The sequence below is a fragment of the Serinus canaria genome, chromosome 2 (assembly GCF_022539315.1).
Source record: "Serinus canaria isolate serCan28SL12 chromosome 2, serCan2020, whole genome shotgun sequence".
NCBI lineage: Eukaryota > Metazoa > Chordata > Aves > Passeriformes > Fringillidae > Serinus > Serinus canaria.
In genome coordinates this window covers 42,717,610-42,733,221 of record NC_066315.1, presented here as the reverse complement: position 1 = coordinate 42,733,221, position 15,612 = coordinate 42,717,610, and the positions used below count along the sequence as shown (strand labels likewise).

Genomic DNA, 15,612 nt, shown 5'->3' with positions numbered 1-15,612 from the left:
CGGCGGCGGCGGCGGGGTCGGCGATGGCTTTCGAGGCGCTGGCGGAGGCGGCGGAGCGATGGTGCGCCCGCACGCCCTTCCAGCTCATCGCCGCCGAGGAGACGGAGCGGCGCATGGACTTCTACGCAGAGCCCGGCGTCTCCTTCTACGTGCTCTGCCCGGAGGCCGCCTGCGGCGACAATTTCGTGAGTGCCCCGTGAGGGGATCGGGGGTCACGAGCGTGCGGGGCACCCCCCGCGCGTCTGCGTGGCCGCGCGGGGAGCCCTCGCGCCCCTCGGGGACGCTCCGTCCGTGCGGATCCCCGGAGCCCGGTGGGAGCACCCGAGGGGGAGCGCCGGGGGGGGCGGAGGACGGGGCCGTGCCCGGGAGGGAGGGATGCGGTGATGGAGGGCGGTGGGGCCGGGGGGATCCTCCCACAATCTGCAAAATGGAGTCCGCTGCCGGTGGGGGGCGGCCCCGCGGGCAGGGACACCCCCACCCCCCCCTTCCCCATCACCCGGCCCGGGGTGGCTGCGGGCTCCGGGCGGGCGGGGAGGAGCGGTGCGGTCCCCCCAGCCTGCCCCGTGCCCGCGGGGGTTGCAGCTGCCGCTTTCCCCCGCGGCTCCTCCATCCTCCCGGGGTGCCGGGGCTGGGGCACGGCGCGGGGACGGGTGGACTGGCAGGGCTGTCACGGCAAATGGAGAATGGGCAGGAATAAAATGGAGTCAGGATGACAGGAGGGCCGCGCCCCCCCCGCCCCCGCTGCTCCCCGGGCCCGCCGCGGGATCCGTGCAGGTGCCGGCTGGGCGCCCCCGCCCCGCCGCCCCTCGCAGAGTTCAGCACCGAGTTTGTGCGGAAAGGGCTCCGGCACCACAAGCCCTGTCTTTGGGAAGGGTCGGGGGTTGCTTTTCCCCTCTGCCAGACCCTCTCGGTGGTGAGCAGAAGTGCAGGAGGAGTCACGGAAAAGCGGCGCCTAGCCACGGGGTTTGTAAGCTGCCAAGTGCCAGTTAACTTCAATGAAAGGATTTTGGTTTACTTATTTTAACAAAACAGCTCCTAGCACCATTATTGTAGGAATGTTGTAGGTTCTTCCATTCACGAAGCAAGTTTCATCCCTCCACTTGCTTGACAAATGTTTGCTAATTCCCTTTCCAACAGGTAAGTGGAGAGTGAGCCCATTTGACAGATGGGTCCGTGGAAACAAAGAGCAATGAGTTCTCCAGGAGCACAGATCCCAGCGAGCAGGACATTTATTTATTTATTGTGTCGAGTAGATGGTCATGCTGAATTATGAAAGAAGATGTCTGGAGTTTAGTTATGCATCTGTCCAGGGATTTGTGAGACGTTCAGATGTAGCAGTGGGGTATCTCAGGATGTGGATTCTCTGAGTCCTCTGTGGGACTAGCTCTGCACATCTGTCTTCCCAGCACCTCTGAGCCTGTCAGACCCCAGTGCTCATTGCTCTTTGGAGATGCCTGTACCCTGTTCTCAGAAAGGGCCAGATCCTCTTCCAATGCTGACCATTTTTTTTTTTTTTTAATTTGAAATCACATTTTCCCTTTGGTTTTTTTTGAAAATATTTTCATTCCAGGGTTGGTGTGGGAAGAACTCTCTGCCCAGAGTCACCACTAGTAAAATGGAGCAAAGGGCCAACTCCTGTCAAATCTGGAACATGAGGAGTGGAAAACTAGAAATGACGTTTTCTTCTGTCTTTTCTAGCCTTATTAGTTGAGGCACTTTTTGTAATGCTAATACTTTTAAGACAGGCAGATAGGTGTCATTCTTAATTCTTTTTCGTTAAAGAGATGGTGTTTCTTTAATATGATTAAGACCCACTAATGGTTAGATTCTCCAGCATCCTCTTTCCTTCTCCTAGTGCACTGTGGGACTTAATTTCTACTCCCAGCTTGATCATCTTGTTTTTTTGCAGTCACTTTCCTTTTTTTTAATGTTCCAGATTATAACTTTGCTTTCTGTGTGCAATCACAGGCTAAAGTTTATTTTAAGGAGACTTAATACAAGCCAAGGGACTGATTATCATTTGCGCTTTAAAGCCTTGTTGCATGGCTCCTTTAACACAGTGTGGAGTGTGAAAGTGAGTAAATATAAACAGAATTCACAGTGACACACTTCACAGCCTTCTTGCACCCTGTGCCTCTTATAAAGGAGCCTCACATTTAATAAGCATCTGATGCCTGGTATTCTTGTTCTTTCTTTACGTCGTCATTTCAATTTCATAATGATGTGACTTAAAAAGCTATGTAGGAGGTGCCAGAGAATTCCATGATAACCCACTTGTAAGGAGGAAATGATGAGCATGATGAACTTAAAAGGAAAGAGGAGACGAGAAAAACTTGGAAAGGTTGCCAAGATGCAGTCTGGGGGAGAAAAACACTGAATTTTGTCTAACATCAGAGATCCCAGATCATAACAATCTGATACTTTTCATTTCCTGAAAAGATATCTTTAGGCTAGGCTTTTAACATGCTGGAGATGCAGGAGACCCATGTAGATGCTTATTGGCATTTTCAGTACCACCTGGACACTGAAACTCCAAATCAGCATTTTAGATAGCTGAACAATGTACTATTCAGCTCCTGATGATCCTGAGGTTCTCGAGAAATTAATTTGACTTGGGTAGCCATAATCAAGGAGAGTGAGAGTTGTGATGCTATTCTTTACAGTCTGTCATTTGTTTTGTCACCATGTCATGTTATTAGTGGTGTTCAAAGTAACTAAATAAAATAAATATAAAAATAAATAAAAATATGATGCCATCTTGCTGCAAGATTTCCTGAAAATATTTCAGAACAGAGTCAGCGGGTCTGAATATTTTATGCAAGTCAAGTTATCCCCATAAATAAAAAGTTTTACTGTCATGCACAACAAGTGGGCTGCTTAGAAAAAGGTGGGCCAGCAAGTGATTCTGTCATCCAGCTACACTGAGTCATCTAAAGGTGTGAGGGAAAGCAAACCCCTCCAGATACAACCCTATTGATTTCATCAGCTATGTGCTGTGTGTAGATGTTGAACTAAATAATTCAGCCATGATCTTAGGTGGAAATTAGTGGCTGTGTGCTTTTGTAGTGACACAAAGCAACAGCGAGCAAAACTGGGCAAGCTTGGAAAACAAATACTCTGATCATGGAGTTAATATTTTTTTAACTGCACAGCCACAACCAAGCACTGTGCTCCACCAGTTTGCCAGCACCCACCTTCTCCCACTGCAGAGAAGTTCTCAGGCATCGGGTTTTCCAGGAAAAGCATCTCTGTTTATGCAGCCTTACTGAACTTACTAAGCAGGAGCTGAATCCTGAAATTATGTTTGTTTTTATTTTGAAAGACTGAAATTCCTTTTGCAGATTCCTCTGGAGATGGGTGAGTGAGTGCTGAGAGGGTTCCTGCACTGCCTGGGTGCAGCACTGAAACGCCACAGAGAGCTGTAGATGCAGCTGAACCGACAGGCATCACAGCCCTGGCCTTTATTATGGTTGAGGTTTTTGAGGGAGAAGATTAAATCAGACCATTTCTGAATGAGATGTGTGCACTAATGGCACATGAAACTTTTCGTAATGCATTTGTTGCCACAGTCAACATTTTAAATCCTCTGCAGATGGGGAGATTTTTGGAATTGTTACTTGCTAATTGTCCTAGGATGCTATGCAAACAAATCTCCTCAAAAACTCAGCGATCAGGTTATTCTCTTCAGTTTTCCTCTTGTGTTAGGTCATCTTCCTCTGCCTACTGCTGATGAATTCACACTGGTGTCTAAAATGTGGTGCAGCTTGAAAAGAGATTGTAAAAACATGATAGGACAACACGGGGTTAACTTGCCCTAGGGAACGAACCAGCAATGATTTATTAAAGGGCAGGGCCTGATTTTCATTTATGTGGAAGCTCCTGTGTATAGCTCTGGTAGTCAAAAGAAGCCACAATTTAAACAAGAATGAGGATCTCAGCAGTCATATTTGTTTTATATATATAAACAATTGCAACACGTTTGGCACAAGCCAGGAATTGCCAAGCTGCAACATTCAGCTCCGAAGTTTAGGAGTAACTAAACAGTTATTGCTAACCCCAAGTATGAAGAAATCATGGGCCAGACCTCCAAAACCTTCTCCAAAGGCTGTTTTAAAAATGTGATTTGGAAGTGTTCATTTGGTGTTTTGAAGAGGGCTCATTTCAGTTCACTTCATGAACATTCTGCCTTTTTAGGCCATAGGAATCACAAAGTGCAGACTTTTTTTCAGCTTTTTTTTTTTGTTGTTGTTGTTGTAAATGGAAGCTGAGATTTAGTTGTATATTTATAGGATTACAAGGCCCATGACTCTTAAGATGGCATGAAGCATCATGAGACTTGTGGTAGGTGCGTTTGAGAGTTGGCAAGACTGTAAAGAACTTATTTTTACTGCCAGAATGGTTAAGACATGACTCTGGTTATATGGAAAGAGCAGAACCTACTCAGTAATGCAGGACTCTTTTCATAACAAAACATTTCACTATGTTTATGCTTGTAAAGTGCAACTAGCAGCAAAGAAAATGTAGGTCAAGTGAGGTTCATAGCAAAGCAGTTACAGGTTTAATCTTAAAGGTGCAATTCAGGTGATGTTAAGTACTGTTTTCTTTCATTAAGTACAAAACTGCATCCCTGGCAGGCACTCACCGCTGAAGAGGAAGGCAATATGCAAGTCTTATGCTAGGGATTGAAACATCTGTCGTTTTGAGTCTTTCCCTGAATGTTAGTTAAGTTTTGGAAAGATCCTCATCTTCCTTGTTTAAGCATAACCTGCTGTTTATAGCAAGTAAAAAGGCACTCTGGGGAAAAGAGCTGCTGTGCAAAAAGAGAGGTACAAGAGTCTGAAACCAGTTTGGCAGTATTGCACTTCTCTGTGTAGCAGGCTGCCTAAGACAGTCCCATGCACCAAGTTTTCAAACAGAAGGTGTTTAAGATGATGCATTAGCTTGTGCCCTTGGGCACAGGAAGCATTGTTGTCTGGGTGCTTCCTCCATTGCTTGCCATCTCTGTTTCAAGCAACCTCCTAGCAGCAGAATAAATATCAGTTTTGAGAGGCTTTGAGTGTAAGGCTGGGGATCCAGCATCTCAAGTGGGTTTAAATGTGCCTGCCTGAGAAGAGAAGATTGTGTTCCAGGAGGAGTAAATCTCAAAACAGGGTGGGAGGCTCAAAGTGTCAGGATGCTGCAAGTGCCCAAACATCTCTCCTTGGCTCTGTGTCTAGCCTGCAGGCAGATTTTGCATCTTTTCTTCTGCATTGAGAGAATTACACATCAAATTCCACCTCCAGGGTCGCATCATATTTGCACTAATGCCAGAAGACAAAGAGATGCTTTAGCTCTTCCTGAGGGCTTCACTGCAGCAGATGATAGAGAAAAAGAGAAAACCCAACACGACTTCAGGTCTGAGCAGAGCTGATGTTGAACAAAAGCACCTTTATAGGTAAAATGTGTGTGCGCCAAGTGCTTGTGCACTTCATGGCTGGTGCAACCATGAGGCATTTCTGCTTCTGGATTGACTTCCCTGTTTTCTGATGCATCATGTTAATAAAATCCAGGTTCCTCCTCAGAAACATGGCTTCTAAAAGAGCCTGCAATGCCTGTCCCCAGGGCGGGTCTGAACTGCAGGAGGCTCGGTGTACTTTGGCAGATGTTTACAACATGTCACCCTATAAAATCACATGGAAACATTGGCGTGAATTCCTGTTAATGCCTTTCCTTTCTTGTGTTGCTGTTGGATTTCAGCACGTGTGGAGCGAAAGTGAGGACTGCTTACCTTTCCTTCAGCTTGCACAGGACTACATCTCCTCCTGTGGGAAAAAGACACTCCATGAAATATTGGAAAAAGTCTTCAAATCCTTCAGACCTGTAAGTGATTTTTTTGCCCTTCTAAACATTTACAGTTAGCTGTGACTTTTAATAGGAGAGTACTGGATAGAGCAAGCTGTTTGTTCTTCTCCAGAGATTTACATCTCCATTTAGCTGCCTGGGTACAGGAGTGTTAGCACATAAGCTAGCATCAAGCAATTGGAAATTGTTTCTTGGAAGTCAGCTACCTTTTTATTTCCATCTCTGTGCTTGAGAGGATGAGATTCCTGTGCGGGATGGCAGGCCAACTGATGTGTCAGCTGGTGGCAGTGGGCAGGGGCTTGCATCCTGCTGATACAGCTCTGACTCCAAGGAACGGGATACGAGTCAGCACCACGGGACTTTGTGGCAGAGTTGTTTTCTGGCACTGGAATTGGAGAATTTTGCAAGGATATGAACAGCAAGAGTAAAGCTCTGGGAAACTGGAAGTGCGGTCTCTCCTCAGGGTGGTTTATTTTATGATTGGGTTTTTTTCCCCCAAACGATGCAGATTTTGCTGTTAGGTTGCCACTTGGTATTTGCACACACTGGTTTGGTCACTGCTTGAGAAGAAGTTGGAAGAGTAGCTGGGTTTTGTGGGGAGGGGGCCTGTATTTTACTGTTTTCCTCCTACTCAGCTTTCTCCATCCTTGTTTAACACTAAGATTTGTGCCAAAGCCAAGATTTCATCAGGGTGAGGTGTCTTAGGCTAGCCATTGTCCTTCATTTCTGCCAAATACTCCTTTTGCATGTTTAGGGCTGGCTAAGGGCTTGGTGCAAAGCAGGGGAAGGTTCGTAGCCAGAGCCATTCTCCTGTCATGTCCATGAGAAAGTTCACCAATGGATGTTTTTATACTCAACTTTTCCCTCCTGTCTTTTTCTGGCTGACTAGTTGAGAAGACTGGAAATGTATCCAAAGTATTTAGTATGAAAGGGAGGGCCTGGAGCACCAATCTGAAAACACTGGCCCTCCCTGTGTTACACCCTTGCACAGATCACCACAGCTGGTCTACATAAAAGAGCATAGTTTTAAAGAATCCTTTGAGAGGCTAGAAATAAATAGAACAGATGCACACTTTTCTTAGAAAGGGCTGGAAATCTGATCTGTCACTACAGCTGCTTGTAATTGTGAAAACATGCAAAAAATATAATTATGTTTTCCGGAACAATATTGGGCTCTAAAATCTTCATAGCTGTCTTCTCCTGCTCAGGGAAGCTGTGCCTTTGATGAAGAACTTCCATTGGTTTAACTAAGGAGAACTTAAAGAAGACTTAATTAAATTGGTGCAGATTACTTATTTCATTTAAAACATGTTTATTCCACCATAATTTAAGTTACTGAGAAATTGACTTCAGTCAAAGCAAGTTGAGCTACTCTTCAAAATAAAAAGGTTGAAAGCAAGAGGAACCATTATGCTCATGTATCCTGTGCCCTTCATTAATACATCACATTTCACCTCATGATTCCCACAGGTGACCATAGAAAATGAGGTTGAACTAGAATATGTCTTTTCCAAAGACACCGGCTCTTGATGTAGTCTTCAGGTGACTTACAGGATAGAACACTGCTGGGCACTTCTTCTCATGGCTAGTTACAGTGCTTTGAATAACTCATTACAATCTGCATTTTTCTAGTTTTGCTTCCTAGCTGTTGAATTTCATTTTGCTTTTGTTTGCACAAAAATGGTGTCCTCAGTTGCCAGAAACCTCTTTCAGACTGTAATCAAGTGCCTCTTCATTTTCTCGTGGTTGTACCACAGATATTAAGTTTCTCAGATTCTCCTTTCACCAAGTATTGAGAGATTTGCATCAGTGTAAGGGTTTATCATTTGAGGTATGGCTGTGTGTAGACAAGTCTAATTAAGGAATGTATCGACATTTTTTCCTAATAGTAACTATTAAAAATAGCACATACATGGGAGGAAAGATTTTAAAAATTGAATGGTGTTACAGTAGATGTATGGAAACAGTACTTTGTACCCTCAGGCCTTTCCCAGAACAAAACAACTTTTCTTTGAGATTGGGAAATGATTTCTTTGGCATCACTTCATAGTGTGTCCTGTCCTTTCTGAACTGGACCCATTTACCAATGAGACCACCTTGCTGTCAGCTTCAAGGCAACAGTACATTTGCAGGGCATTTCTTCTCCTCTATCCCAGCGAATCAGCTGACAGAGACCAGTCTGGCAAACTCCGGTGTGAAAAATGGCAGTTCAGGAAGAAACTGCAACTGAAGGTCAGACTGAGCTTTTCTGAAGTATCTGGTGGCTCTGGCTCTCAGTCTGGGGCACCAGGGAGCAGGTTTTTAGCAGGTTCTTGCTAAGCACTGCAAAGCACCTTCTGAAAGTCTTCTCCATTTTGGTATTCCCAGTAGACATCTGTGATTATCAGACAGTTCTGAAATTCTTTGTTGGAGTCCTTTGAAGGGGAATATTTAGAAGAAAACAGTGGCAGTGCATCTGCAGCTTTCCATGCCGTTTTGCACAGGATGAGCATCTGCCTTCCCATAACTGCAGGCTCCAAAACCAACTTTTTCTGGTAACTCAGCTCAGTCCTGCTCTGCACATTCATGATAACAGCCCTGTCTTCATGAGCTTGCCCCGGGGCTGTGGAGAGGCTTCTCATGCTGCTGGGCCCTGTTTTGGAGACAGTGAGAATATGAATGCCCAGCAGTTGGCATCCCTCTCAGTGAGAGACAGAGAATTCCCTCTGCTCACCAGTCTTCCTGGGGCACAGAAGGCAATGAGGGTGATCTAGGTCTGCTCACGGTCCCTCACTGTTCTCAGGCATCTCTCCCTAATGTTTTATGTGCCTAAACACAGTGCCAAGCAGGATATTTAATTAGATGAGGCTTTTAAAAAGTGCTGGTTTGCCTGCAACTATCCACACCTCTCAAGGTGTTTCTTTACTGAAGGTGGTGAGGGGCATGTTGTCTCTACCCATTACTGCCTTCCTGGGTCAGTTTCCACAAAACTTTGTAATTTGTCTTATTATCCACTTCTTCAGGGAGCATCCAGAAGTGCCAGACACCACAAAGGTATATGATATCAACCAATAGCACTGGGCTCAAAAATACTATCCTTCTGTGTTCTACCATCTCCTTCTGTGTTTTGGTTTCTCTGGTGTCAGAGGTGCCATGCTCCGGTGCTAGGAGATGCCCATGCTGGTGCTTTCAAGCATATCTGTCTGGAGACGTAGCCCTTCCCACAGGGATTCCACTGATCTGGGTTATCTCTAGTGTAGCATCACATGGACTGCTAAAACTCAGTCTTGTACATGGTTTCTTTTTCAGTGTGCTTGTGTGCCAGCTTTTGGTAGGAGATGGCATTGCTCTGCTTCTGTGAGTTCGTAACTGCGAGGTTATTTGTAAAATCAGGGCACTTTGAAAGGGTTAAGAAAGACAAATATAAGAAATACCTGAAGGACATCACACCAACTGGCAAAGTTTGCAGGAAACCAAGGCATGAGTCATACAATTCAGCAGCAGATTCCAGGGGTCTTACACTGAGCTCATCTTCAGCCTGGAAAGCCTACATCTGAAGTAGAGAGGCTGCAGTGTAAAAGCCATTTATTCCTTATTCATGAATTCGTGCATGTCCCATGACCTCTCCTTTACCTCCAGATGGGTAGTCTGGCCTGCAGAAATAAATAGCTGTCATTCAGGCAATGCTGCTGGTTGTTACCCTCCCTCCTTTCCTCCTCACCATGCCCCTGACCTCCTCCTAGCCATGCATCCCTGCCTGGCAGTTTTGTTCACCTTTCTGCTGATGAATCAGCTCTCTCTTTCTACAACACTTTTCTATTTTATGTCTTTTCTCCTTGTTTTCCTCTGCAGTTAAGTCCTTTCAAGCCTGCAGCATAGCTGATACTTCAAAATACGTAGCAGTTTTGGACTAGAAGCAGAAACTAGTGTGTGGGAAGGAAGATAAGGGAGTCAATCTAGGATCAGCCCAGGCCATCTTCATCATCTTACTTTGTCCTTACCTTTTGTATATCCTTCTTCTGTTTTGTCCCAATGCTTGTAGAGCTCCCTGCACTTTGGACCCTGATCCTCCCTTCATATGTTGAAGGTGTGGGCTGATTTGTCACTGCAGTCCAGAGAGCAGAAAGGGGTTAACAGCAGTGAGGGGCCACCACAATCCTGTGGGAAGCAACAGGATATGACACCTAAAAGCAAGACCTTCACGGCTGAGGTCCTTGGTGGCTTGGAGGGTCATAAAGTGTTTCCGAGATAATAAAACTGCATCTCCCTTGGAGAAGAATCCCATCCCACCCCACCCCTATTCTTCCTCTGTAAAACCACTAAAGCCTATAACATCACTCTGATTTACACTGCTCCCTCTGATTTACACTGTTCCAGGGGAAGAGGAGCTGGATTTCCTGATGGCAAAGAGAGAGGGGATGTGTGAAAAGCAGGATGTACTCCCCATCCTTTGGGATTGTGCGTGTGTTTGGAGTTCTTGTGGTGCATGTTGTGTTTTTCATGCTAATTTTGCAGTACAGTATCCCATAAAATTAAGATTCATGTGACTCATTTCCTTGCAAATCAAAGAGTAATTATGACCAGAGGTGGGGAAAAAAAATGCAATCAAAAGTCTTTCTGCCAGGTGATACAAACAGGAGTACAAGACTCACATCTAATTTGAATATACCAGATATGTGTATGAAAAATAATACTGGTGTATTAGAAGATCTAGAAAGAGTCCTTAATTTTGCCTTTTGAAAACTGAGTATTTTAATTTTAGCTTCAACACAAAATAAAACCCCCGCATCCTGAAAATGAACTGAGAAGTTCATGTTCTGTTAAGCATTTGATTTGAAAAATATGTATGCAGAGGAAAAATTACTTTGTTCTGCTCAGAAAACAAAAACATTTTCCATTTGGGGTCTTTCTGTGAGTATTTTTAAAATGCGAAGGAGGGGATTTAGTCAGCAAATTCTCCTTCCATTTCCCTGCCAAAGAAAGCCTGTAACAAAACTCTGATTTTCTCCCAGTGACAGTGAGGAATACAAGCTTCATTGCACCCAGAAGCTAATTCTATGCCTTGTATTTATGTCCACTGAATAATTTTGAATGTCGATCAAAGACTGAATTAGTTTAAGTCCCTGAAAATCTGCCTCATTGCAGCCTTCTCATTTCCATGCTCTCACCTAAAGAGTGTCACCCTCCTCACGATTTTTCTGGGCTTTGCCTCTTTCAAGAGCTAACAGCTGCATCACTCTCCAAAGAGGGTGTTACATGCATCTGTGCTGCTCTTCCAGCCCTGGCAAGCTAAATACATGGTATTCTCAGTAATGCCGGGCCTATGATTTTGCTTTGTGGCTATTAATAGCTGTTAGTGGAGGAATCTGAGATTTCTACAACAGATGCTTTATTTTGACTGTTACTCAGTTTATCTGTCTTCCTCACTTCTGTTGGCGTGGCAACCTTTTGGGGGAGAGGGGAGAAGTTCAAACATGGCTGCTTGCTCTTCTTCCTGTACTGAAGAGGTGACATTGCAGTGGTCAGAGCCATCAGGTGGAGGCATCCAAACATTGTCCAAGCAAGATGGACTGGCAATTCCTTGCAAGCCCAAATCTAATTTGCAGAAGTTTAAAGGAATGGCATTTCAGTGGAATACACAGTAATTCTTACTGAATGGGCTTTATACAGCAAGCAAGACTTTATCTGGTGTGATGGAGTGAAGGCTTCAAGAAGAGCATTTGACATGTTGGGGTTTTTGGGCTCTTAGGGACTCCTTGCCTATTCCACACTAGGCAGGCCTTCATGAGGATGTTTTCTCCTTTGCTTTTATAGGGCTGATGAAAAACAAACTTAAACCAAGACAACTACTGCTACAGTATTATCATGGTTCTTTCTGAAGTTAAACCACTGCCAAGTCTAAACACTCAACAATTCATAATGTGACCTCAGGGAAGAATGTGAAGCTTTTTGCGAGTGCTCTGTTTTGGTTTTATTTATCTTCCGGTCTCTGAGCGCTTAATTTGGTGTGAGGATGCATTTTCAAATCTTTCTTTATCCCAGGAGGGAGAGAAAGAGAGTCAAGATCATTATGCAGTACTGTTATTCCAGGGTTTGAGGTTTTTAAGAAGTGCACATAGGATTTGTGTGAAGATTTGCAGCAAAGCTGCATGAGTGGGTAATTCACTGTTACACAGTATTTTCTCTTCTTTGTAGTTACTTGGGCTTCCAGATGTTGATGATGATGCATTTGAAGAATATAACGCAGATGTGGAAGAAGAGGAGCCAGAAGCCGATCACCAACAGATGGGTGTCAGTCAGCAGTGATTTTCTGAGAAGCTATAAAAAAATTCGGAAGCCTTTGGTACCAGGTGGGGTCAGGTGGTCCCACGTTAGCCTGTTTGAATTAGCACATCACAAGGGGATATCTGGCTGCCAAGATAAAAATTTTACAAAAAATGGTTTTAAAAAAATAATAATAATCCGTGATGAGCTTTGCTAAGAAGTGACCTGAATTTTGCTCCTGCTTCAGTGGGTTTTCTATGGAATTGTCTTGGTAGCATTCTGCCGTTATCGGTCTAGAAGTAGTTTTGTCGCTGACTTGTCTCTTCGATTTGTGTTCGAGAGTAGTGTTTGCTGACATGAATGTAGAGTACTGAGAATGTAGGAGGCGTGTGGGGAGGGTGCTGAGTCCTCACCCGTGACCTTTCCAAGGAAACCAGCGCAGAGAGCAAACACCAACTGCGCTTTTCTTTTTAGTTCAACAGCTATAGGTTTTTGACAAAGTACCAAACATGGAGAGACTTCTCCTGAAAAACAGTAGTTTAGTAGTGGTTGGTGCTGCAGAAGTGCATATTAAGGCTTAACAAAAATAATGGGACGTAGGAAATCCAGGGGGTGTCAGACATATTGGTGTCATTTCACTGACACCTGAGTTTCCAAGTGCTGAATTAATACCTGGCACCAGCAGCACACATTATAACCAGCCCTGGTACTTTGACACCATGTGATCCAAAGGCAAATGCTGATTTCTTACAAATCAAGTAAAAAATAGTTGTCGCCTATCCCACTTCTGCATGACAACTAACTTTAAGCTTTGCTGGTTTTGATACACTGCCAAATTATTACTCAAACCTCGTGGCATTGTGCATTAGAATCATGGAATCACAGAATATGCTGAGTTGGAAGAGACCCATCAGGATCCTCAAGTCCAACTCTTGGCCCTAGGCAGGGCACCCTAAAAGTCAAACCATGTGCCTGAGAACATTGTCCAAACACTTCTTGAACTCTGTCAGGTTTGTGCTGTGACCACTTCTCTGGGGAGCCTGTTCAGGTGCCGAGCCACCCTCTGGGTGAGGAACCTTTCCTGATAACCAACCTAATTCGCCACTGACAGTTTCAAGCCATTCTCTTGGGTCCTGTCACTGGTCATGAGAGTGAAGAGATGTGTAGCTTCCCCTCCTCTTCCCCTCCTGAGGATGCTGAAGACCACAATGAGGTCTCCTCTCAGTCTCCTCCAGGCTGAACAAACCAAGTCACCTCAGCCACTCCTCACCAGGCTTCCCTTCCAGACCCTTTACCATCCTTGTTGCCATCCTCTGGGCACTCTCTAATAGTTAAATGTCTTCTTTACATTGTGGCTCCCAAAACTGCCCCCAGCACTTAAGGTGAAGCCACCCCAGTGCAGACCAGAGCAGAGCAGGACAGTCCCCTCCCTTGCCTGGCTGGCCATGCTGTCCCTGATGTCCCCCAGGACACACTTGGCTCTCCTGGCTGCCAGGGCACTGCTAACTCACATTCAACTTGCCATCAGTCAGGACCCCAGGTCCCTTTCCACAGTGCTGCTCTCCAGCCTCTCATTCCCCACTCTTTACACAGAGCCAGGGTTGTCCTGTCCCAGGTGCAGAATCCAGCACTTGCCCCTGCTAAACTTCACACAGTTGGTGATTACCCATCTCTTTAATTTGTCGACGTCTCTCTGCCCTCTAGAGTTGACAGCTCCTCCCAATTTAGTGTCATCAGCAAACTTACTTAGTATTCCTTCAAGTCCTGTGTCCTGGTTGTTAATGAGATGTTGAAGAGCACAGGGCCAAGGATGGAGCCCTATGGAACCCCACTGGTGACAGATCACTGGTCTGATGTCACCCCATTCACTGTAACCCTTTGTGCCCAGCCTGTGAACCAGCTACTGACCCATCCATGACATGTTTATCCAGCTGTGTGCTGGACATTTTGGTCAGAAGGATACTTTTGATAGAGTATCAAAAGCTTTACTGAACTCCAAATATATGACATCAACTTGCTTCCCTTGATCAACCAGGTGAATTACCTTGTCATAAAAGGAAGTCAGGTTTGACAAGCAGGACTTTGCCTTCATGAAGCCAAGCTGGCTGTGACCAGTGACTGAATTGTACTCCAGGTGTTTTTATATACCTTCCAGAATAATATTTTCCATTATTTTACTGGGAACTGAAGTGAGACTGACAGGCCTGTATTTTCCAGACTCTTCCTTGAGCGCAACTTGAATGCAACTTAACCCTGAAGCCATAAGGGTATCAACCAGCACCTGGCTCTTAAAATTATGCTGGACCTCTTCCTGGGCCTTTGAGCAAGTCTGGGCATGTACACCTTATTGGTGGGGAGCTAAAATACTGCTTCAGCTGATATAAAATCTAGTGAGGTTTTACTTGTCAGGGGACTTGCTCCCTAAGGGGTTTGGTGAGGCCCTTAGTAATAAGGAAAAGATGACCCCTCATACTTTTTACCTGTTTTACATAGCTCCAAGTAACTTGGATGAGTGCCAGACTGTGAAGATGCAGGGTCTCTTTATTTACTTGCCTTTTGTACTGAAAATATAAGAAGCAAAGGTAATTCTGATGTAATACAGCTGTTTTCCACAACCAAGAACGATGTTTCTAAATTAACTCCTTTTTTTCCAGTTTTTTAAATGTTGTAAAATGATGGTCACACGCTTCAAAAGCCCTTTTATACAGAATTAGCTTTATAAAAGCAAAGAGTGAGCGAAGAGAAAATGCTTGGACAATTCCTATAAATAACTCGCATCATTTTGAAAACCCTGTTGTTAATGATGTTTCCTTTTCAATACATTTTTTAAAGACTCTTTTTCCAGGGTTACTAAAGAGAGCAAGTTTTCTTGATGGTTTACATTTATGATGGTTTGAGAGATGCATAGCACATGACTTTTCCGTCGGAGGCAAAGATCTTCCATAACTGGGATGATGTGTGTTACCGGAGTCTGCACAGAAGTGTCTGCAACACTGTAAAAGTCAGAGTCTAAGAATATAAAAAAAAAAAGTGGAAGAAAACCAGAGCTTAATGCAACTTTGTACATTCTTTCAGCATGCAGGCATAGACATGGTAGTGGCAGCACCTTTTCTATGGACTAGTGATGTGAGAACTGTGGCAGTTCACTGTATAACACTGTATAGCAGCAATAGGCTTTTTGCTTACTGAAATAAAGTGTAAGACCAGTGGTTTCCACCCCTGCTTTAAGCCCCTAAATTTTTCTTTCTTCTCCAGCAAGGGCAGATGCTACAACCTTAAGCAGAGCCTTCCCTTGGAAGAACCAGTCTCTTCATAGCATCCAACCCTTGGGTTGTGGCTCACACAAGCAGATCTTATGGGGCTGACTTTCCTCTGCTCTACTGTAGTGCAAGCAAGCAATTTACAGTCGTGCAAGCTGGAGCCAAAGTCCTGCTGTTCAGGTTTGCTGGGAACTTCACCCATTTGTTTGAGGGGCAGGTGGCTGGCACCAATGTGCAGGTGCAGGCACCCCACACACACCTGCACAGT

The 15,612-nt window shown here is 44.8% G+C and overlaps 1 protein-coding gene across 1 annotated transcript; it reads left to right on the top strand.

Moving 5' to 3' along the window:
• MTURN (maturin, neural progenitor differentiation regulator homolog) lies at positions 1–15,300 on the top strand. Its single transcript, XM_030231469.2, has 3 exons — positions 1–185; positions 5,737–5,859; positions 12,016–15,300. The coding sequence occupies exons 1-3, from the start codon at positions 24–26 to the stop codon at positions 12,124–12,126; spliced, it is 396 nt and encodes a 131-aa protein (XP_030087329.1). The 5' UTR covers positions 1–23; the 3' UTR covers positions 12,127–15,300.
• Positions 15,301–15,612: the final 312 nt, after the last annotated feature.